The 25,080-nt window shown below is 43.4% G+C and overlaps 1 protein-coding gene across 4 annotated transcripts in view; it reads right to left on the minus strand.

Annotated features, from left to right (window-relative positions):
- FAT3 (FAT atypical cadherin 3) overlaps window positions 1-25,080 on the minus strand; it is a 1,063,130-nt gene that overhangs the window by 107,040 nt on the left and 931,010 nt on the right. For all 4 annotated transcript variants that reach the window (XM_082246652.1, XM_082246650.1, XM_082246651.1 and 1 more), the window contains 4 exons: window positions 17,020-17,409; window positions 15,147-15,361; window positions 13,722-13,859; window positions 5,476-5,619 (listed from right to left, as the gene is read on the minus strand). In XM_082246652.1, the coding sequence (XP_082102778.1) occupies window positions 5,476-5,619; window positions 13,722-13,859; window positions 15,147-15,361; window positions 17,020-17,409 (887 nt within the window). The remainder of the gene's footprint in view (window positions 1-5,475; window positions 5,620-13,721; window positions 13,860-15,146; window positions 15,362-17,019; window positions 17,410-25,080) is intronic.

Consider the following 25,080-nt stretch of genomic DNA (forward strand, 5'->3'; position numbering starts at 1 on the left):
ATATACTGTATATATTTTGTAATTAATTAATTATTTAATGCATTTTATTCTATGTACTATAAGTCACTATTTGTATGTGAATGATGTTAGAGGGGCAGGGCTGACCTATGTGGAGGGTCCTATCTACTCTACTGGGTTATATAAATGTCTAGCTAGTCATTCGGGATCATAGCTCTGATGAAGAGGGTTCTCCCTTGAAATGCGTTGGCCCCATCCACACGGATGCCTTCCAGTCCTCCTGCTTTACCGAAAAGCACCATTTTTCTGGAGGTCTCTAGATTGCAAAAAGAAACCTTTCTCATGCTTCCCTTTAGCATACGTTTGTGAGTATAATGTATGGCATGTCTTTTAATTTCTCAATAAATGTGTTGTGATATTGCACTAGGTCGGTGTGCCCTTCTCTTGTTTTCTATGTTACGTATCTATTTACTCGGTGTAACATTATCTTTCACATTATACAACAAAATTGGGCTAACTTTACTGTTTTTTTTGTTTTTTTTTAATTCATGAAAGTGTATTTCTTCCAAAAAAAAAAATGCATTTGAAAGACTGATGCACAAATACAGTGTGACATACAATATTGCAACAATTGCCATTTTATTCTATAGGGTCTCTGCTAAAAAAAATTATATATATATATATATATATATATATATATATATATATATATATATATAATGTTTGGGGGTTCTAAGTAATTTTTAGCGAAAAATACTGATTTTAACTTGTAAGCAACAAGTGTCAGAAAATGGCTTAGGCTTGAAGTTGTTTGAATAGCACAACAACTACTTTCGCAAAGCCTGGTTTCTTCAAAATAATGAAGTGCTCCGGCATACTAAAACCAAACAGAATTCATTCATAAGGTCCCAGTCACATGGAGTCCTTGGTCAGGCAATTAAGCCTCATCGCAAGTTGTTTACAGGAATAACCCGACTATGACCCGCATTATATATTAAACATCCTCTGCTCAGCTGCACGCGCACGGCAAGAAAAGTCAATATTTCTCTGCTGGAATACAGAAAAATGACTGTATGACCGTTACTGTATAAATGAGAAACATTCAACTATTTATTTCGTTCTGAAAGACGGGGGAGCCAGCACGGGAGTTCTACAGATCATAGGTATGAAACACGCCATGTTGGAATTTTCGGATTGGTGTATTATCTGTAGTGCTGCAGAATGCACACAACTAGGCTTGATATCATAGCACACACCAGATGTTCTATTTTTCATGTAAGCACTTCATTAGGCTTACTATTATGACGGATGCTGATCCTTCACTGATGAATGAATGTTGAAGAGAAGATAAGAAGCTTAAGTGGGTCATTTAAAGTGAAACTCTGGGGAAAAGGATATGAATGGTTAGGGACAGATATGAGAGTCTGGACACATCTCACTGCAGCCAGGCGAGGACACCCATCCCTAACCACAGGTACCCACTTGGTGTACAGCCACATGCACTGCTGTCAGCCTGTCAATACTTAATACAGTCTGATTGGCTGCTGCTATTCACATATACCTGGAATCTGGTCAGGGCAGCTACACAGCTCTGCGAAGGAGGCCGAAATGCTTAGGCCCCTTTCACACTTGTAAAACCTCGCGACTTGAAGCAATGCCTGTGTAATCTTCAGGTCTATGGACCTCAAGTCCCATCAAAGTTGGACCAAAGTAGTGCAGGGACTACTTTGAAGTCGCTGTACAAAATAGAAGTAGGCAACTGCACTCCAACTTGAAAGTTTGAAATGAATAAAATCCATTTATTGAGGATCCAAATAATCCATAGTGACAAAAATCAGAGACAGGGGACAAACACAGTTGACGCGTTTCACAAAATTACATTCGTTTACTCATAACCATCATTTGAAGTCGCTGTCACTTGAAGTCGCACAGATATGAACGATACTCATTAGAAATCATGGGGTATGACTTGTCATGCAACTTTGCAGTCCCAAGTCAAAGGACAAGTTGCACAAGTGGGGGCCTTATAGTGGGTCATGGTCATGGGTCCCCTTGCTATAGCCTGGAAGGTCTGGAGTCCAATTAGCCCTCCTAACTGTTATCTTAGGACTACAGAATTATTATTATAGTTATTATAAAGAATTTATATAGAGCCAACAGTTTGCACAGCGCTTTATTAGTCTCTATATTGTGGATATCCCATGAAAGGAGAGTGTAGTCAGGACATAAGCCAAAAAGTCATCAACAGCCGGGCAGCGAGGTACAGGAACAACAAGCAGAGACAGAGTCAGGATACAAGCCGGGATCAGTACACAAAAACAGTTCTTTTTCTCAGTGTACATATTGCGGTGTGAGGACGCAGTTCATGCACATACCCCAGGGTGCCATCCCTCCGGCTGAAGGAGATGATATCCCAGTGATTTGGATTTCGATTTACCCGTTTACAAAAAGCGAGTGAGACCTCCCTTATCTGGGGGTCACATTGCACATGGTAAGCACAGTGTGAGATCACAAGCTGGTGACACCTCCAATACTGTTCATCACTATTAATTCCTATATAAGGAGTGTTGGATCTTTTCATCACTTTTAAAAATGTTAATTGGACTTTATATGGACTCTCATATGCTCACTATATAATTTATTTGTAGTGCTGAATTTTTGCTTTATATATTTATATTGTGGAGAACAGGATGGGGGGGGGGGGGTCTGAAAAATTTAGCAAAGGACAACTGGACAGGGTTGACACCACTACTGTCTTGTAAGGGCATATTGGGACTGAGGGGACTGAGTGCATTTCGGGCAGATCAACAGTTATTTGTCAGTACTTGCGGGGTCTTTAACCACTTTACGACTGCCCAGATGTACTGCAGCAGGCAGCCGCCCCTGGGCGAATCGCCATACATGTATGGCGCTCGCTCTCTGGAGTCCGATTGCCGCCTGACACCCGCGATCATTCCCCGCTGGGAGAAAAGGACGGTCAACTGTTGTAAACACAGCCGACCATTCTTCTCCCTGGGATGATCATAGAGATTATGTGATCCTGCTATATAGGATCACAGGTCTCTATGGTTATTTCAGAAGCCACGCTCCTCCACAGTTAGAATCACTACCCTAGGCTCACATTTAACCCCTTGATCACCCACAGGGTTAACCCCTTCCCTGCCAATGTCATTATTACAGTAACAGTGCATATATTTAGCACTGATTACTATAGTAATGTCACTGGTCCCCCCAAAAATGTCGGAAATGTCAGTTAGGGGTCCAATCTGTCTGCCGCAATGTCGCAGTCCCGCAAAAAAATTGCAGATAGCCGCCATCAATAGTAAAAAAAAAAAAAAAACAATAAAAATGACATAAATCTTTCCCGTAGTTAGTAGACGCGATAACTTTTGCGCAAACCAATCAAAATATGCTTATTACTATTTTTTTTTATCAAAAATATGTAGCAGAAAATAAATTGGCCTAAAATGTTAAAAAATGTTGATTTTAAATTTTTTGTTTTGGAGAATGTTATATAGCAGAATGTGAAAATATATATTTTTTTCTTAAATTGTCGCTATTTTTTTGTTTATAGCACAAAAAATAAAAAATGCACAGGTGATCAAATATCACCAAAAGAAAGCTCTATTTGTGAGAAAATAAAAGACGTAAATTTCGTTTGGGTACAGCGTCGCACAACCGTGCAATTGTCTGTTAAAGTAACGTAGTGCCGAATCGCAAAATAGGGCCTGATCAGGAAGAGGACAAATCCTTTCCGGTCTTAAAGTGGTTAAAAAGATATACATAGAAATGTGCATGCACTGAAGAGATGTAATGTATATGTTTTTTTTTTTGCCCAGACATGAACCTAAAGGGGACTTCACTCTTTCAGTCAACATTGACTAATTGTAAACCTTATACTGCCAGCAGAGGTAAATCATATTTACTTGTTTTAAGTTTTTGTTTACATTTCTTAAGCTACTTCCTGGTTTCCATGCCTTGGCAAATGATGCCATACTTTCCAGGAGTCTTCAGGAGGGATTTTTTCAGCTTAGCACTTCTCCTGCCTACATGTCTGAACTAGGGGCAGATGGATTCCAGAAAGTAAATGCTACATGAATCATCTGCCCTTACTCAAGATGACTGCAGCCAGAATTGCTAGGGGGTGTTTTTAAAAGTAATTTCTCAGCAAAGTGAAGCATGGAGACATGGATGAGTTTGCTTTGAATATTAAGAATGAATTAAATTGTGTTTTTGATTTGTGGCGCTCAGATACAGTGTAGTTCTGTTTTAAAGCTTTTATGAACTGAGTGATGCTTCTCAGACTGAGCAGATTGAGATGTCCATATGCAGAAGGAACAGACAATTGAGATTCAGCTGTCTAGTCCGCCTTTATCTACCCAGTTTCAGCTCAATGCATATGAATTACTTATTCTCTTTGTGTCCATTCACAGTAATTTGTTCAAGGACTAATTTGTATTACTCCAATGGGCGATACAATGTACTTTGCATTAACATGTAAGAATTAAGAATGGCACCCCACTTACATCACAGCACCCACAACATACATAGTGTATGGTGTATAGTGTATGTATGTTGTGGTGTTCTGCCAAACAAACTGGAGGTTCCTTCTTGTTACATAGTTACATAGTTAGTGAGGTTGAAAAAAGACACCAGTCCATCCAGTTTAACCTATGATGTGTGTGTGTGTTTGCTGTTAACCGTACATTGTATACCCCTGTATGTTGTGGTCTCTAAGGTGCCCATCTAATAGTTTTTTGAAACTATCAATGCTCCTTGCTGATACCACTGCTTGCGGAAGAGAATTCCACATCCTTACTGCTCTCACAGTGAAGAACCCCCTGCGTATTTTAAAGTTAAACCGCCTTTCCTCTAGTTTTAGTGAGTGGCCACGTGTCTTATTGTATTTCCTTTCTCTGAATAGGTTTTTCCATATGCTAGGGTCGCCAGTACAGTATTTGTACATTGATATCATATCCCCCCTCAATCGTCTCTTCTCCAGAGAGAATAAGTTCAGTGCTTGTAGTCTTTCCTCATAGCTGATGTCCTCCATTCCCCTAATTATTTTTGTAATTCTTGTGAAGATAAAACTTTTACATTCATTTTTTATAACAAATTCAGAACATCTAGAGCTCAGGCCAATTGGCTTTTACATGTGCCAGGATGAGCCCACTTTGTTATGCACTTGGTGAGAGTTCATCTGTCACAGGGCTATACTGGCACGGTAGGGATACCACCTCTCCATGCCCTTGATGTATATCTGACATCTGCTAAGGGAATAAATTAGTAAACACACCTTTAAAGTCAATCAACACCACTTTACTAAGGGGCAGGTGTGATACTCATGTTTCAACTCAAAGAGCACCAAATACAAAGCACCAGTACAGACCCAATAAAAAAGGGCACAAAAAAAAGCATGGCCCTGCACCTAAATATGACCCAATGTAATAGAAACCTCATGCATTTCAGTAAGACCCACCCCCTTCGATATCAAGCCACGAGAGACAGCAGGCTTACCTGAATAACAGCGCTATAATTGGATGGTGTGAACTGAGGACTGTTGTCATTGACATCTGAAATATCTATATTTACAGTCACAGTGGAGGAGAGAGGGGGAAGTCCGCTGTCCTTTGCTTGAATAAGGAGTGAATATCCAGATACCTTTATGGGGGAAAAGAGAGATGGCTCTTTAAAAAAAAAAAAAAAAACAGTTGTCCAAATTAAGCAGTCATATTATATTGGCCTGAAAATGCACCCAATCAACTCACCATGAATTAATGACATCTTCAGTGGTAAGCAACTAATAGGAAAGGCCGGGCTTATTTATTCCTGCCCCCCTAGGCCAACTGTACTGTATTGTCCTGTGTTTCCTCATACCCCAGTCAACTGGCTAGCCTTAGTATCACACAATAGTACATCATAGCAACACAAGTCACAGAGCGGCTGGACCAGACATTCTGTTCACTCAGTGCCAGTGTAAGTAGAGCCAATTAAGGTTGGACAAACTGTCATGTTCAGGAAGATGTCCCAGACAGGGTATCACGTCAATTGTCTAGGATAGCCTTTCTCAACCTTTTAACATGGAAGAACCCTTGAAATAACTAAACCAGATTTAGGGAACCTCTGCTGATAATTACTATATTTCATGGGACATTAGCATGATGGTTAGAGGGAAGAATGCTCCTAACTTTAGTGGTCAATGGGAAAAGTCCCACCCTTGTAAATAGCTAAAAAGATTATTGATGTCAGTGGTAGCTTATCTTAGAGACAGATATGGTTCACTACCCAAGGAACCCCTAGAAACATCTGGAGGAACCCTGGTCTAGAACAATAAGGTTCCTACAAGGTATTCCATGGCATGCCACCAGTTTTTTCTCTTTGACTTGTCAGGCTAGTCTGTCAGCAGTTTGGATCTAGGAGCATGGACCAAGGGTGGGTAAACTCTTAGTACACAGTATTCACTAACAAAAATGCAGAAATGGCTAGGTACCACAAAACCCTGACTACATAGCAGTGGCAGGCAGGGCAATATTTTTTATATATAATATTTTTTTTGTACACAGGAATGTGTTACAGACATGATGTGCGGGTGCCTGTGTGCTGTCCCTGGCCACAGCCTATGCTGGCTATGCAGATATCTGGCCCAGCTAATAGGCTGCATAGCAAATTGGCTTGTTTAACCTAACCCTGTAGAGTATAGCTATACCATAAAATCCATATGGAATATATAGGCAATGTATAAATGAAAAAATCTGCACAAGATTGCAATGAATACATTAAATACATAAAACACAATACATAAGACTGACAGACTGATTAAGATGTGTATACAAATACACCATTCCTTCGAGCTATGGGGCAATACGGTTGCCTTTGGGAATTTATACTGTGCGAGGAGGGTCAAGCTCAGTAATGTGGACCAAAGTTAGCCTTGCAGCAAAAGAAAATGACAAGTGCACTGCAAATTGATATAAATGACTTCTGTACATACGCCGTACAATTTCATAATACCATAAGTTCCCTGGAGGTCACAGGGTTGGTAGTGTAATTCTCTACAGGCTCCGCAGTAGAACCACTCTCTGGATTTGATTTGGTAAATGACATTTATGAGAACTGCTGTAGAGATAACTAAAAAAAACCTATTGCAATTCATCCCAGCACATAAGACATATGCCGTTCTTTTATAAAATGTACTACAAAAACGATAGCGACTGATTGATCGATTTGGTTGATTATGACACACTAAAGCTAAAATCCAGGCTAAACAATTATTGTCTAAAAACGAGATTCACGGGTATTCTTATTTTAATTTTGGTTGGTGTCCTTTGCGGGGCTTTTTTTTTTCCTGATCTGTATAGAAATATATTGTTTCCCATAATACAGACCAGTCACTTCTGCTCTCTCCCTCTTTTTTTTTTTTTGAATATTATTTTTTATTGAGAAATTCAACATACAGGAAAGGTAAGTAGAACACAGTAGGCAAACTGTACCCATAAAAACAGGTTACATAAGAAACCAATGCATATATCAAGAGGGGAGGGAACGGGAGGGAGTGGGGGGGGGGAGGATGGAAAAAAGGGGGGGGGGAATGTTCCGACTGCAAAAAAGTTGAAGGTATGCAAACATACAAAAAGCAAGCATCAACCACAAACAACAACTTTGACTTTAGCAGTACAGATCCACGGGGAGAACCAGGTCAGGACCAGTGAGTGTCTGGCAATTAGAGATAAACGAGAGAGAGAGAGGAGGGGGGAGGAGCGAACCGGCACCCCTGCAGCTCCCAGTGGGAACATATTGCCACAGGGGTGTCGTTCCCATCCCCACCCCCATCCCCCCGCATACAATATCGAATCAAATTATCAGGAGGAGTATGTCCATTTATCCCAGGCAGACCTGAATTTCGGGTATGAAAGGGAGGCAAACGCCAAAGCTCTCTCCATAGTATAATTGTCATTAACCAATTTAACCACATCTGAGAAACTAGGGATGTCAATAGACCGCCAACGGCGCAAGATCAACACTCTGGAGGCTAGGAGAATATGTAGAACCATTTGTCTGTATTGAACCGGATAATCATCTAGGCCCAAGTTTAACAGAGCCAACCCTTTCTTAGGGGGGTTTAAAATACCCGTAACTTCAGCTATACATCTGAACACCCTATGCCAATAACTCGTTAGGGAGGGACAATCCCATAGTATGTGGGCCAGCGTTCCTCTGTGACCACAATTCCTCCAACAGAGATCCTCTACAGTGGGGAAGAACTTAGCTAGCCTATCGGGAGTGTGATACCACCTATTAGCTATTTTCAGCATCATTTCCCAGTGTGCGGAACAGTGGGAATATTGGAAAGTGTAGGACAACGCTCGAGACCATTGCTCTGGGGTAAAATATTGACGCAGATCTTCTTCCCACTTCAGCATGGACCGCGTCTTGGAGGAGGCAGGTGTGTGGAGGAGGAGATCGTAAAACACAGAAATACCCTTAGCAGACCTCTGACTGGAATGGTAATGGGTCCAGACTGCAAGCGGGACCTTCCTAGTAAGCAAGGGGTGTCGTTTAAGAAAACTATAGATTTGAAGCACGGTCAGGAAAAGAGCATTAGGTATGTGAAACCTACACATCAAATCCGATGGGGACATCAGAGATTCCCCCATAAAAAAGTGGGCGAGCTCAGTGATACCTAGACGTGACAGATCCGACGTCCGAAGCTCAGGGAGAAAAGCAGATAAAAAGCTTAGGGGCAAAGAGGAAGAACGGTGTGGGGCCACTACGTACTGCTTCCCCCGGGCGTCCTCCAGAAGCCGCCATGCCATCAAGGAAACCTGAAGGGTCGGAGGGAGTTCAGGCAGAGACCAGGGGATCCAGAGGTCACCTAAGAGAAGCAACTGCAGATCCTTTGTAGGGGACAGGTTGGATTCAATAGAGACCCAAGGAGAGTCCTTGACTGGGAAGAACCAACGTTTCAACTGGTCCAGTCTAGTGGACCAGTAGTAAACCCGCAAGTCCGGTAGTTTGGCACCACCCAAGGCTTTCGGAAAAGCGAGAGTGGAGGTAGAGATCCTCGCCCGTTTACCACCCCAGATAAACTTGCGCATACCTGCGGAGAGAGCCTCCAAGTATTTGCCGGGGAAGGGGACAGGAAGCGCCCTAAACACATACAGCACTTGGGGAAGTATTGACATCTTATAGGCCGCCATCCGTCCAACCCAGGAAAGTTCAACTTTAGACATAGCAGCCATGGTGTGATCTAATTTTTTAATAAGGGGATCCAGATTGGAAGAGAGCAACCGGGACACACTGGAGGTGACATTTATCCCCAGGTAGGGAACACTCTCGTCAGTCCAGGTATAGGGGTAAAGAGACTTCAACCGGGACACCACCTGCCGGCTGATGCCCAGGTTGAGCGCCAGGGATTTGGAAGCATTAACCTTATGGTAGGAGATTTCCCCAAAAGCCTGTAGTATGCGCTGCACGGAAGAGAGCGAACGAACCGGGTTCGTCAGGATAACAATGATATCGTCCGCAAAAAGGTTAATCTTGTGGACGGTATCACCCAGACAGAAACCCTCCACCGACTCGTCTGAACGAATGGCCTCCGCCAGGGGTTCAATCATCAGATTGAAAATTGTCGGCGACAGTGGACACCCCTGACGGGTGCCATTCGTAATGTCGAACGGAGTCGAGGCGACACCAGAGTTAAGGACCTGAGCAGAGGGACAGGAGTAGAGTGCCAACACGGCCTCGAGAATACCACCAGTGAAGCCAAACTTCTCAAGAGCCATACGCATATACAGCCAGTTGACCCTATCAAACGCCTTCTCCGCATCCAACGTAAGGAGCAGAGAAGGCGTTCGGGTACGTTCTGCCAGATGCACCAGGTTAATGATGCGTCTAGTGGCATCCGATGTCTGCCTACCCGGCATAAAGCCCATCTGGTCACCCTGAATCAGACAGGGGAGAAGGGGTTGAAGACGGGCAGCAAGCACTTTGGCGTAGAGCTTTATATCACTATTGAGAAGGGAGATAGGCCTATAGTTGGCGGGGAGGGCAGGGTCCTTCCCAGGTTTGGGAATAGTTGAAATATAGGCGCTTAGCATGTCCCGGGGAAATGCAGACTTCTGGGCAGCTTGATTAAACACATCCGCAAGGTAGGGACTAAGGATTTCATTGAACAATTTATAGTATTCGTTACACAAACCATCCGGGCCAGGGGATTTCCCAATCGGCAGGGAACGGATAGCTTTAGAGACCTCTGCACTAGAAAACTGAGAGGACAGGGTTTTTACTTGGTCATCCAATAGGGAAGGAAGGGTTAACTTATCCAAAAAGCTTCTAATAGCCTCAGGGCCAGGCTGCACAGTGGAAGGGTCATGGGCCAGGTTGTACAGCGAGCCGTAGAAGGTCGCAAACTCATTTGCTATATCTCTGGGGTGCGAAAGTTTAGCTCCCGTCTCGTGGTGAGATAAATGGGAAATCCTAGTAGAAGTCCTCCTTTGCTTAATCTTGGACGCTAGCCATTTGCCCGCTTTATTGGCGTGGGAGTAGTAACGGAGGCGCAGAGCCTTAAAATGGCGATCATAGCGCTCCATCAAATGGGACCTAAGGGATTCCCTCTTTAGGGATAGATCTGCGGTCACAGAGGAATCAGGAGAACGCTTATGGGCAGCCTCCAGAGTGTTGATCTCAGAGAGAAGGTTGACCAATTTTTGAGTATATGCTTTCCGTAGCCTAGCCGTTTGCTGGATGCAGATTCCCCTAATAAATGCCTTATGCGCTCCCCAGAGCGACCAGGGGTCAGAGACCGATGGGGCATTGTATTTAAAAAACTCACTCAGATGATCTGCAATTACCTTGCTAGTGGCAGGGTCTTGAAGTACCTTAGCGTCACAACGCCATATAGACGTCCGTTCCCTGGGACCGCCCTCCTCCACCACCATCTCCACAGCTGCGTGGTCTGACCACGTAATGTTACCGATAGCCGAGGAGGAGACCTTACCCAGCAAAGGGAGAGCCACCAAGAAAAGGTCTATACGGGAGTACGAACGATGTCTGGGAGTAGTCCTTCTCCGAGCCATGCAGGCACCTCCAGACATCGTAAAGTTGCTCCTGGTGTAACAAGTGCTTGAGAGAAAGTCGTCGACCACGGGCGGGCACCGAAGTGTCAAGCCCGGGATCGACCACTGCATTAAAATCACCAAACATTACCAAACTACCATACACAAGTGAGGAGACTTTCCGAAGCAACCTGTGGAGAAAACGGTGCTGATGACTGTTCGGAGCGTACACCGCCACCAATGTTAGAGGCAAGCCGTTAAAGTCCCCCTGGAGGATCAGGAACCGTCCATCCGGGTCACTAAACTGGTTCTTCAAGGAGAAAGCGACCGTATCTCTGATTGCAATCAAAACGCCCCTTTTCTTTTCCTGGGCGCTTGCAAAGAAGAGGTTGGGGAAACTCTTGTGAGAGAAACGGGGTTGCCGGGAAGCCATAAAGTGAGTCTCCTGGATGGACGCGATGTCCACCCGACTGTTACACAGTTCAGTCCATAGAGAGTACCGCTTTGCTGGATGGTTCAGACCGTTCACGTTCAAGGAGAGGAATTTGATGGTCCTGGTGTGTAGAAGAAAAACAGTAAATCCTGGATGGAAGCAGGGTAGAGCAACGATGAGCAGAGCAAGTCAAAGTTGAGTGATAGTCCAGAGGTGGGAATCAACTGAGGACCATAGTGTGCAGTAGAACCGGAACAAGAAAGGTAGGGTAAAACAACAACTGCCAAAAGAGGCGTAAAAAAAAGTCTACGAGCAGGCAAAACCTGCAACCAAAAAAGGAGGGCCATAGGGGAAAATCACATCCTAGGCCAGGGACTGTGAAGGATACTGTGAGGAGACACGTTCTCCGCCACTGGAGCGTTGCCTGGAGTTGGAGCGCTTGCGGGACACCACCTGCCATTCCCCCTGAAGGGACAGGGGAGTAGGTAGAGCAGGGGCGACAGGTGAGCGGGGGGCATCTGTGATAATACCCCATCTGCGCAGTAGCGCCATACCCTCCTCCATGGTGGAAATGGTGACCGTAGATCCATTATGAGTGATAGACAAGTGGGCAGGGTGTTTCCACTTGTGCAAGATATCATGGTTTCTGAGAGCCTTCGTAATGGTGGCCAGGTTCCTGCGTTTCTGAAGTGTATGCCTGGACAGATCCGGGAGGATCTGAATGTGAGGCAACTCCCCCGGCATGGCTTGCAGTCGCCTCGACGCCATGAGTACCTTGTCCTTCGCCTGAAAAAAATGGACTCTGAGCAGGACGTCACGGGGTAGATCTTGGGCGATGAAGTTCGGCTTAGGGATCCTGTGGATCCTGTCTATCGTCAGGTCCGAAGCCGAAAGAGAGGACACCAGGGCAGCAAATAAATCGGTAGCCAACTTTTCCAGTTGCTGAGGTTGTACGGACTCTGGCACACCCCTAAGCTTCAGATTATTCCGGCGTGACCGGTCCTCAAGGTCCGCAACCTTGTCCTTGAGCCAGGTTATGTCCTCTGCATGCCCATTGTGTGCGGCAACTAAGGTGTTAAGGGAGAGCGAGCATTCAGTCATGGACCGCTCCACAGAATCCACCCTGTCCCCCAACTGCTGAACCTCACGCCTGGTCTGTGTCATTCCTTGGACCATATCAGCATGCAGGGAAGCCCATAATGAGTGCATCATGTCCTTCATAAGGGTCGCAGATATCGGGTGGTCGCCCACTGGAAAGGCTGCAAAGGGGTCCGCAGCTGGCGGGGCCTGGGAAGGTGGACCACCAGATGCTGCCAGACAGTCCATCTGCTCTGTGGAGGCAGGAAAGGAGGGGGGAGACCCCCTCCGTTGCTTCTGCTTAGCAGGACTCCTGGATGAGGGTGAAGGGGGTGTAGAGGATCCTGAAGAGTTGCCACTGTCGGGGTTCGCCACTTGCCTGAGAATAGGTGCACAGCCAGCCTGTCCATGAGCTCCGTGAGAGGAGGGAGGAGGAGTCCTCTGCTGCAGACCGGCGCCATGTTGTGGAAGGCCGGCCGCGTGGGAGATCAGAAAGCCGTCCATCCGCGTGAGCTGCTGGGAGCCCTTCTTCCCTTTCGCCATCAGGGAGGTCACCGGTGTCAGTGGAGGAAGATGCGCCGAAGAACGGATCGTCCTGGCGGTCAGTGGAGGCTGAAGTCCCGGGTGGCCGATCGGAGCGCCGGAGCTAAGCTGTCATCCGCCGCGCCGTACGCCACGCCCCCTGCTCTCTCCCTCTTATGGTACAGGGTGCCTGGTCTAGTCACTGCCCCCTCCTGTAGTTTTCTACAGACAGCCTGTAGGGGGTGCCCATCAGTGCCACCTATCAGTGCCCATCATTGCCGCATATCAGTGCCTCCTCATGAGTGTCCATAGGTGCTCATCAATGTCGCCTACCATTGCTGCCTATCAGTGCCCATCATTGACCCCTCATCAGTGCCCATCAGTGCAGCCTATCTGTGTCCATCAGTGCAGTCTCATCAGCGCACATCAGTGAAGGAGATAAGTTAGGTCTTTTTTTGTTTGTTTAGCAAAAAATAGAAAACCCAGTGGTGGTTAAATACCACCAATAGGAAGGTATAATTAAAATTATAAAAATTTCATTTGGGTACAGTGTTGCATGACCGTGCAATTGTCATTCAAAATGCGACATCTCTGAAAGCTAAAAATTGGCCAGGGCAGGAAGGGGGTGAAAGTGCCCAGTAGGCAAATAGTTAATGCTGCTTTAAAAAAGGACTTACCCTTTCACGGTCCAGTTTATCTTTAACCTTTATTAGTCCTAGAACTGGGTCCACTGTAAACTGATTATCTTGATCTCCATTGATGATGGAAAAGCTAATGTGCCCATTTGAAGGACTGTCAAGATCTTCAGCAAAGACCTGAAAGATGCAATGATAATAAGAAGAGCAATAAATATATCCTTCAGTGATGCATATATCTTATGAGGTAGACATTCAAAAGGTTAGCCCATCCAAAATTCATATTTCCATTATAGACCAGCCAATGGCAAGCTGAATCACTCTGAATCACTGGTGTCAGAGCTCCCAGCTCTGTCTTATCTTCTATACAGTTTCAATCATTTTGTTGCATTTTCTTTAATGCCCTAGCAGAGAGATCCAGTAGATCCAGTATCTGGGCAGAGCTAGGACTTAGAGTCCCCCAAAACTTTTCAAAAAGTAGCTGATGGGTGATTAAAAGCACCCATATTTGCCCAAAACTAAATATCTGGCATAGATACTGCAAATAATTCCTTAATTGCGAACAATGACTCTGAACCTTCATAGAGTATATGGGTGTCCCTCAAAAAATTTGATTACATTATACATAAACCCAATCACTAAAATCACATGAAACAAGGGATGAAGCTTGAGCAAAAGGACTTTACCATTTGGGGCAGCATGGTGTCCCAATCCAAACCTGGCATAGAGACAACTGTAACTGTCTATTAAAGTATACATATGCCCAAATCACTGCATTGTTAACTTGGTAATGGAATTTTAAAAGTTGTTATTATTTTTTTTTAATCTGTAGCTTTTATTAAAATAATATATGATGATCCTGCCATGGGGGTCCTTGGGGTCAGCCAACAGTCTCTGTTATGGGCTGACAATGCTCTGTTCCTGCTTTCCAGTTGTGTTTTTACGTTGTCATACTGTTACATTTGTAGCCTCAAGTTGTCCAATAGAGGCTACAAATGGCCATTTCTTCACACATTACTCAGGCATGGTGAACCACTGTCACCATCAGGAAACCCGCCCAGAGAAATGGAGAAATCCCATGCAGCCATCTCTGGAGTGCATCTACGTAGACAAGAGGTGGCTGCAAAAAGGCTGCAGATCAGTAGCCCTGAGATATAAAGGATGAAGGAAAAGTGAGAAAAGTATTTTATTTAATAAAGATAATGTGTTTTATTTTACACAGCACTTTAGCACACTAAATGTAAGTCAGGGTTTTAATCTACTTTATAGGTTAGTAATAAGTATTATTACTATTTCAAATTTTGACATAACTGAGCTTTGCAAAAAAATCCAATTATAATGAGTACTATAAAGGCACAGCTGGATGAGACATGTAAAAAAACATTTTATACACACAATAACTTGTCAAACATGAGAGGAAGCCGGGGTTATTCATTAACGTTTTAATTGGTGAATAATGAATCTTACTCTAATGACCGAGTCCCCAATAAAGGCATCTTCGCTTATCACAGCGCTATAAACCTCCTGGCTGAATGTTGGAGCATTGTCATTAACATCGGTCAGGTTGACGTTAACAGTGGCTACTGCGCTTAGAGGAGGTGAGCCGCCATCTTTAGCTTCAATCACCAAGAAAAAGTGTCTGCTGCTTTCATAGTCCAGGGCGTTGACAACCAAAATTTCCCCTGCAATTAATGAAAGAAACAAAAACGAAAAACAAATTGAATTAAATGGTCAAGGAGGAGGAGAGGAAGTGGAAAGTAAAGTAGAAGAAAGCAGAGGAGAGTAAATAAAATCAGAGGAGTGGAAAGGAAAGAAGAGGAGAGTAAAGGAAAGACAAGGAGAGTAAAGGAACAAAGAAGAGTAAAGGATAGAAGAGGATATGAAGGAAGAAGAGGAGAATAAAAAAAAAAGAAAAAAAAGAAGAGTAAAGGAAAGAACAGGTTAGGAAGGAAGAACAGGAGAGTAAAGGAGAGACAAGGAGAGTAAAAAAAAAAAAAAGAAGAGTAAAGGAAAGAACAGGATAGGAAGGAAGAAGAGGAGAGTAAAGGAGAGACAAGGAGAGTAAAAGAAAAAAGAAGAGTAAAGGAAAGAACAGGATAGGAAGGAAGAAGAGGAGAGTAAAAGAAGAAAGAAGAAAGGAGAGGCGAGGAGAGAAAAGAATAAAGGAAATTGAGAAAGAAGAGGAGAAGAGTAAAGGAGAGAAGAGGAGAGTAAAGGAAATAAGAGGAGAGTAAATTAAAAGGAAGAAAAGGAAAGGAAAGGAAGGAAGAAGAGGAGAGTAAAGGAGAGACAATGAGAGCAAAAAAAAAAAGTAGAGTAAAGGAAAGAACAGGATAGGAAGGAAGAACAGGAGACTAAAGGAGACAACGAGAGTAAATGAAAAAAGAAGAGTAAATGAAAGAACAGGACAGAAAGGAAGAAGAGGAGAGTAAAAGAAAAAAGAAGAGTAAAGGAAAGAATCGGTTAAGAAGGAAGAAGAGTAGAGTAAAGGAGAGACAAGGAGAGTAAAAAAAAAAAAGAAGAGTAAAGTAAAGAACAGGATAGGAAGGAAGAAGAGGAGAGTAAAAGAAAAAAGAAGAGTAAAGGAAAGAACAGGTTAGGAAGGGAGAAGAGGAGAGTAAAGGAGAGACAACGAGAGTAAATGAAAAAAGAAGAGTAAAGGAAAGAACAGGATAGGAAGGAAGAAGAGGAGAGTAAAAGAAAAAAGAAGAAAGGAGAGTCGAGGAGAGGAAAGAATAAAGGAAATTGAGAAAGAAGAGGAGAAGAGTAAAGGAGAGAAGAGGAGAGTAAAGGAAATAAGAGGAGAGTAAATGAAAAGGAAGAAAAGGAAAGTAAAGAAAGGAAAATGAAAATAAATGGACAAAGAGAAGAGTACAGGAAAGATAAGAAGCGTAAATGGAAAAAAAAGAGAAACGTAAAGGAAAGAAGAGGGAAAAAGAGGATGAGGAAGGTGGAGGAAAGAATTGGAGAGGAAAGCAAAGGAAAGAAAAATTAAGAGGGGTAAGTAAAGGAAGGAAGAGGAAAAAAACTGAGAGGGAAGGAGAGTAAAGGAAAGAAGAAGCAAAAAGTGCAGAGGAGGAGAGGAAAAAGAAGAGGAAAGTAGAGGAAAAAGAAGAGGAGAAGAAAGGAGAGGAAAAAGAAGAAGAGGAGAGGAAAAAGAAGAGGAGAGTAAATGAAGGAAGAGGAGAGAAAAGAGAAGAGGAGGGGAGTAAATGAAGGAACAAAAAAGGAAAGAAGAAGAAAGAAAAGTAAAAAAGGGAGAAGAAAACAGAGGGGAAAAAAGGAAAGAAAAGAAAAGGATAGAAGAGAAGAGGAAAGGGGGGAGAGAAAGGATTCTAACCAGTCTTTGGATTAATCCTGAATCTCCCATGTTCATTTCCTGTCCTGAAGCTGTATGTTATTTCTGCATTTGTTCCAATGTCCTTGCTTGCAGCAAAGACTGATATGACTCTGGTGCCAGTAGCAGTGTCCTCGGGGATGGTGATCAGGTAATCTCTTCTTTCAAATATGGGAGGGTTATCATTAACATCAAGCACAGTGATAGTAACCACTGCGAATGAAGATAAAGAGAGGGCAGGATTTGTGTCAGACGCTTTCACTGTGATGTTGTAGGTAGATTGCAGTTCGCGGTCTAGTGGCTGCTCCAAAACGATGATGCCCGATTGTTCATCAACCGAGAAATGACCTTCGGCAGAATCTACCAGGGAATAGATGACCTTCCGATTTATACCTGCAAAGCAAAAAAAAAAAAAAAACTGAACATTACACAAGAGATTTATGCTAGCCTCAGGCTCTCACGACTCACATTTCAGCTGATTTCTGCTCAATTGGCCAAAATTTAAGCTGCTGGTGGAGTCTCTGATTTAGTTTGACCATTCTTCCAGAAGCGCATTTGTGAGGTCAGGCACTAATGTTGGACGAGAAGAACTGGCTTAAGGTCTCTGCTCTAATTCATCCCAAAGGTGTTCTGTCGGGTTGAGGTCAGTACAATTTACTCCAACAAAAGCTCTTTTTTGTGAAAACGAACCAGATTCTTAAATAGGAAACGGATCTTGGACAGTTCTATACTCCCTACCAATGGCTTTCGGTCTTTAAATTGGTTTATTCATCATCCCACTGTATTAATCATTGGGAATCACTGCAAAAATTGTTATCCAGATGGTACCTTACTCCCTATCAATTGTCCACATTCTATCCACGTAATTCCACTCTGTGTTGTAGAGGATGCGGGCAAATAGGTACCCTTTACCACATATTTTGGTCCTGTAGAAACATTTCTATTTTCTGGAACAGTGTTTAAACTGCTTTCATATATCACAGGAATTCTCCTTAAAGTGGTTGTAAACCCACTTTTTGACTTTTACCTATAGGTAACCCTTTAATAAGGCTACCCTATAGGTACTGTAAATATCTCTTAAACTTGCACCGTTTAGGAGATATTTACATTGCATGCAGCTGATGATGTCATCGGTGCATGCACTCTGAAGAATCGCCAACCTATGCCGTTTCTTCAGAGCCTTGTGCCGTGACCAGCGGCTCCCGGACACATGCGCGGGAGCGAATTTACGTGGCTCCGGCCAGTAATACAGCCAGAGTCCGCAGACCCAGAAGGAAGATGGACGAAGATGAATGCAGCCGGCCGGACAACGTGGGCTTCAATGCAGGTAAGTGTCACATAATGTGCTAGTATGCGATGCATACTAGCACATTATGCATTTACTTGGCGGGGGGGGGGGGGGGGAAGAAAAAAAAAAGGAAAAGTTTACTTCCTCTTTAAGACAAACAATGCACTTGCAATCCTGAACTTACAAATTGATGATTTACCCTTACTATTGCACAGTGACCACCCATATACTCATAGGTGCTAGGACATTGATAGCTAGAAGCTGAAAAGCATCTCAAGAACTTAACAGATCTGAAGTCTAACACTCTGCTCACACTAGGTCGCTCTGACTTAGAGGGCGAACTGTGAAGTTGCGTGCAGCGCGACTTCGGCGCGACTTGCATGGACTTCATAAAATGAATGTCTATGCAAGTCGCCTCCAGGTCGCCCCGAAGTAGGACAGGACCCTTTTTCTAAGTCGGAGCGACTTGTGTCACTCCTATTAGAACGGCTCCTGTACTACACAATGGGAGCCGACGGACCGCGACTTGTCAGGCTGACAAGTCGCCTGACAAGTCGGATCAATGTGAATGTGGTGTAAGGGTCCTTTCAAAAAGTTTTGTCTGGAGTTGAGCTTTCAGCACTTGTAAACTTCAATAGCACTAACACTCTGTAAACCCAGAAACAGAACCAACATCTGCGCCACCAGAACAATACCCAGTAATATGCACAAAGTGGAGCCAGGAACCTTTTAATAAATACATTGATAAACTTGCACTTAATAAAATGACTTAATCAGGGTAAGAAAACAAGAAAAGCATTTCCGATAGAATACCAGGTCTTATCTTCAGTTGTTGGACACACTAACTAGGCAGCTGGCAGAAGCAGAGATGTAGCAGACACTGGATACAACTTAGGAAAAAGGCACTAAAACTTGTCCCAGGTAATGAGAGTATCTCCACTTCAACAATTCAGCTCATGACTGAAAATAGTCTGCCGACCAGCTCCCAGTCAGTGCCCTTAGCCAATGGCTTACAGCACTGACCGGAGTGTTCTGGTGGGGGAGCCGTCCCCCTGTCAGAACACAATTGCTCAGCAGGGGAGATCACTGTACTAACATTGGATTGTTAGTACAGCAGCTCCCACCTGAGTAGTCAGTTTTTTTTTTCATTTAACCGAGCGTGTTTTAGGAAAAAAAAAAGTCTAGCAGTGTGTACTAGGCTTAAAGATCAGTAACCAGTAGGTAGGGCCTTTTATTTTGAGACCACTGTGACCATGCTCACATGATCACTGATCTTTCCTGCCCCCTGGGCATTCATAACTAATAAAATAATGTTGGGGTGGGCAGGTGGGGGTTAAGCATTAAGCACAAAATTACAGCAAAACAGCATTGGTTGGTCTGAAAAATGTAATCCCAGATGAGCCAATTTCCCCCAGAGGAGTCGTCAGAAGAATCTGTATGTCTGCCCATTTTCTGTGTTTCCTCCATGATGTCTTTCCAGGCTGATCTCTCAACCATGGTAAAAGGTGCACACAAATAAAAATTGCCAACCAAGTCTATCTAAAGTATCCCTTTTGCAAACACAGGCAATCATGCAGCTTGCCAAACAGACAGCTATCCGTGTCGTTCCAGCCATAGTAGCAGATGGCCTGATGGATCCAACAGACAGCATGCTGACCGCATACAAAAACACACACATTTTTCATGCATTTAGAACTGTGATTATCAGAGCTAAACTCCTGCAATAAGCACTATTTCTGATCTGTGAGCTCATGGACTCTCAGATTTTGCTGATCCAGCTGCTGAGACTACCCCCTTTGTTATGCGAGGTAGATCTGTGCGCGGAAGCAATAATGAGATCTGAAGGGAGGCTCCATGCATGTCTGCTCTTTCCCCATCGGGAGAGTCATTTCTGTGCTAATTAAAACAGAATGCACAGTCAACATCACATCCCACCCGGCAGATAAATTACCCCGTGTCACAGACTGGGTGTTACTGGCTGGGAAATATTTAGAAAGGTGCCACATTCCAAAAGGATCCTCTGCTTAGATTTGTAGAAACAACAATTTTCCATTGTGTCTTTAATACGACGAAAGCTTTGAAAGTTTTTGTATGATATATTAGCCCTCTATGGGCCTTTGTCTGGAAATGATCATCTTGAAGTGGATCTTCTACTAACTTTACAAGCCTACATACAATACATCCCTAAAATGTCAAAATATACAACAATAGTATAAGTATATAACTAATAAGTATATACAGTGCATCTGGGAAGTATTCACAGCACTTCACTTATTCCACATTTTTGTATGTTACAGCCTTATTCCAAAATGGATTAAATTCACAATTTTCCTTTAAATCCTACAAACAATACCCCATACTTGCAACGTAAAAAAAAGTTTGTTTGACATCTTTGCAAATTTATTACAAATAAAAAACAAACAAAAAAAATCCCATGTACATAAGTATTCACAACCTTTGCCATAACACTCAAAATTGAGCTCAGGTGCATTCTGTTTCCACTTATCATCCTTGAGATATTTCTACAACTTGATTGGCATCCATCTATGGTAAATTCAGTTGATTGGACATGATTTAGAAAGGAACGCACCTGTCTATATAAGGTCCTGCAGTTAACAAGAAATTGTCTGTAGACCTTAGAGACACGATTGTATCGAGGCACAGATCTGGTGCAAAAGTTTATCCTCCAATAGAACGCCGACCCATAAGCACACAACAAAGTATTGGCAAGGGGACAATTCTGCGAATGTCCTTGAGTGGCCCAGCCAGAGCCCAGACTTGAACCCGATTGAACGTCTCAGGAGAGATCTGAAAATGGCTGTGCACTGAAGCTCCCCATCCAACCTGATGGAGCTTGAGAGGCCCTGCAAAGAAGAATGGGAGAAACTGCCAAAAATAGGTGTAGCAAGCTTGTAGCATCATACTCAAAAAGACTTGAGGCTGTAATTGGTGCTGAAGGTGCTTCAACAAAGTATTGAGCAAAGGTTGTGAATACTTAAGTTCATGTGATTTTTTTTCTTTTTTCATTTTTAATAAATTTGCCAAGATTTCAAACAAACTTCTTTCATGTTGGTATTATGGGGGATTGTTTGTAGAATTTGGAGGAAAACAATTAATTTAATCCATTTTGGAATAAGGCTGTAACATAACAAAATGTGGAAAAAGTGAAGCGCTGTGAATACTTTCCGGATGCACTGTATATTGTTATATAAAATATAGAACAATAGTATATATAAAAGGCAGTCATTGAGATCTAGTCAGTGACTGGATAATGCCTAAGCAAAGATGGCAAGAGAAATGTGGGTGAAGGCATTGTCAATGGAAGCACTGTGATCTCTCTGAGAGATTCTAATTACAATTACACATTACTTAGCACACGTGCACTTAAAGTATACCTGAATGCAAAACTTTTCTTTATAGTGTTAGATAGAGTGGAGACGGATTAGAACACCTGTCAGTTTGTATTGCCGTCTGTGCCCCTCCGTCAGGGAGATTCCTTCTCTCTCTATTAGTACTGTTTACCATTATCACCAAGAGTGAAAAGAAAATCCCAAATTTTGGGTTGTCCCCAGAAAAGTAATAGAGGAGAATCTTCCAATGGGGACACTAGCTCTGGTGACCTGGGGAGCCCCAAGGGATTCCCTTAATTTGCAGTGATTTCCTCTCACTTCCTGTTGTAGCTATGGGACAGAAAGTAAAGGGAAATCTCCCCAATGGGACATAAATGGCAAAAAAAGTGACAGGGGCTAAAACCCTTCCTTACTGTGTCCAAAATGAAAACAAAAACTTTGCGTATAGTTCTACTTGAAAACTATATTTCATTCTAGGATTACTCTTTAAAGTGGTTGTAAAGGCAGAAGGTTTTTTTTTTTTACCTTACTGCGTTATATGCAGTAAAGTAAAAAAACTTTTACATGCAGCCCCCCCCCCCCCTAAATACATACCTGAGCCTAATGTCGATTCAGTGATGTGCAGGACAGCTGAGGCTCTTTCGGCTCTCTCCTTCCTCAATGGTGCAGATACAGCATTGGCTCCCGCTGCTGTCAATTACAGTCAGTGAAGATGGAGCAGGGGGTGGGACTTAGCCAAGCTCTGTATGTCTTATGTCCCAGCTTGGACCTCATTCGCATTAAAGCGGTTGTAAACTGTTGCACTTTTTATTTATTACTTACCTGCAAGGCAAAGGCATAATGTGCTAGTATGCATTGCAGGTTTACAGCCCCCTGGCTGCCCATGTGAATGAGTTCTGAAAGGGTTAAAGCATATTAGCACATTATGACTGCTTTACCGATCACACAATTTCCGTAAGACCTCCCGCTGGTTGTGGCTGCTTCCTGCTTCTCCCAGTCTTTCTTCCGGGTCCACTCCATTTGGCCACTTGAATGACCAGCCGAAATGACGTCACTCCTGCGAATGCACGCAGGAATCACATCATCATGGCACAGAGTGCTGCAGTAAATGTACACTGAGCTGCGCATGTACGGCTCAGTGTACATTACCTACATTAAACATTTGGGTGATGCTTTAATCAGTTCTGGACCGGAAAGGATTTGCCCCCTAAGCGCCGGTTCACACTACCACGACGCTACTTCCCGGGGCGACCTCCGAGATCGCGGCGCGCTGCTCGGAGCGGCCGCCACGGACTTCATAACATTGAAGTCTATGGCGGTCGCCTCCTGGTCGCCCCAAAGAAGCTCCTGACCCTTTTTCTAGGTCGGAGCGACTTGTGTCGCTCCTATTAGAACGGGTCCGCAGCTTTCCTATGGGAGGCGACCTGCGGCGACCTGTGAGGCGACCAGGTCGCCTCACAGGTCGCCCTAGTGTGAACCGAGGCTTAATGACCAGGCCATTTTTTTGTGATTCGGCACTGCGTTATTTTACCGGAAAATTGCGTGGTTGTAAGACACTGTACCACACTGATATTTAATCACCTGTGTGATTTTTATTTCTGCACTATAAACAAATAAGAGCGACAATTCTGAAAAAAAAAACAAAAACATTTCCCATTCTGCTATATAACATTCCCCCCCCCCCCAAAAAAAAAAAAATAAAATGTATTAATATCCATTTTTCATCCTCACATATTTTTGGTAAAAAAAAGTGCAATAAGTGTATTTTGATTGGTTTGCGCGAAAGTTATTGCATCTACAAACTAGGGGAAAGATTTATGTCATTTTTATTTATTTATTTATTTTTTTTACTAGTAATGGCGGTGATCTGTGATTTTTTTAGCGGGACTGCGACATTCCGGCGGACAAATTGGACCCCTAACTGACATTTTTGACACTTTTGGTGGGACCAGTGACATTACTACAGTAATCAGTGCTAAAAGTATGCACTGTTACTGTAATACTGACACTGGCAGGGAAGGGGTTAACCTAGGGGTGATCAAAGGGTTAATTGTGAGCCTAGAGGAGTGTTTTCTAACTGTGGGGGAAGGGACTTGGGAAATGATCATAGAGACCTGTGATCCTATATAGAAGGATCACCGGTGCTCTGAGATCATTTCAGAGAGAACAACGGTCAACTGTGTTTAAAACAGCTGACCGTCCTCTTCTCTCAGCGGGGAGTGATTGCGGGTGCTAGGCGGCAATGGCGGTCGCCAGTCCTGTGGATCGGCATCCCCGCTGCCTAGTGGAGCTTGCCCCTTAGCACCAATACCGTGACCGACGTACCCCTACATCGATTCGTGCAGCCAAGCCAGCCTGCCGCAGTAAAACTGCAGCGGGCGGTCGGCAAGTGGTTAAGAAACAGGAAACCTGGGGCAGTGATCATGGCGCCATCCTAAACTTAAACATAGACAAGGATCAGAAGGTAAAGAAGCTACATACTCAGTAAGTGATTTAATCGGCTGCTGAAAGTGCTAAAAAACTGAGAGCTTTATATCACTTTAAAGTCGTTGTAAACCCTCACATATACCCAGTAAACAGCCTCAGATGAAACACAGAGATGAAGTAAATCCTACTACATAGGTTTTACTTGTTTATTTGCAGTCTTCTCTCCCCTACACCCCTTCAAAAGTGTTAACATCTCTCTTCATCTGTCGGGAGCACAGCGGAGGGGGTGGATAGGCTGCAGTTACAGTGTGAGAGCTGATTGGAGGTAAGGAACACACTCCCCTTCACACAGCAGAAGAACTGTTCTGAATACAGAAGCTCCATTCTGAGCTTCCCCCCCCCCTCCTGACACAAATTAATCTCATGTGTCAGGAAAACTTCTCAGAAGTGACTCATGCTTATAACAGAGGACCAAAGCACCAGAGAGAAACGACACTTAGAGCTTTGGAGATAGATTAGTAAACACTACATATATATGGTGGAGAACATAATTATTTGATCTCCTGCAGATTTTGTAAGTTTGCCCACTTTCAAAGAAATTGAGGGTCTATAATTTTTATCATATGTGCATTTTGAGTAATAGAGACAGAATATCAACCACAAATCCAGAAAAAAAAACACATGATACAAATGTTATAAATTAAGTAGCAGTTCAGTGAGTAAAATAAGTATTTGATTCCCAAGAAAAACATGACTTAGTACTTGGTGGAGAAACCATTGCTGGCAAGCACAGAGGTAAGATGTTTCTTGTAGTTGGTTACCAGGGTTGCACACATCTCAGGAGGGATTTTGGTCCACTATTCTTTACACGACTTCTCTAAATCCTTAAGGTTTCTTGGCTTTTGCTTGGCAAGTTTCAGCTCCCTCCATAAATTTTCTACAGGATTAAGGTCTGGAGACTGGCTAGGCCACTCCATGACCTTAATGTGCTTGTTCTTG

Source organism: Pelophylax lessonae (genome assembly GCF_965119305.1).
Source record: "Pelophylax lessonae genome assembly, chromosome: 2".
Taxonomy (NCBI): Eukaryota; Metazoa; Chordata; class Amphibia; order Anura; family Ranidae; genus Pelophylax; species Pelophylax lessonae.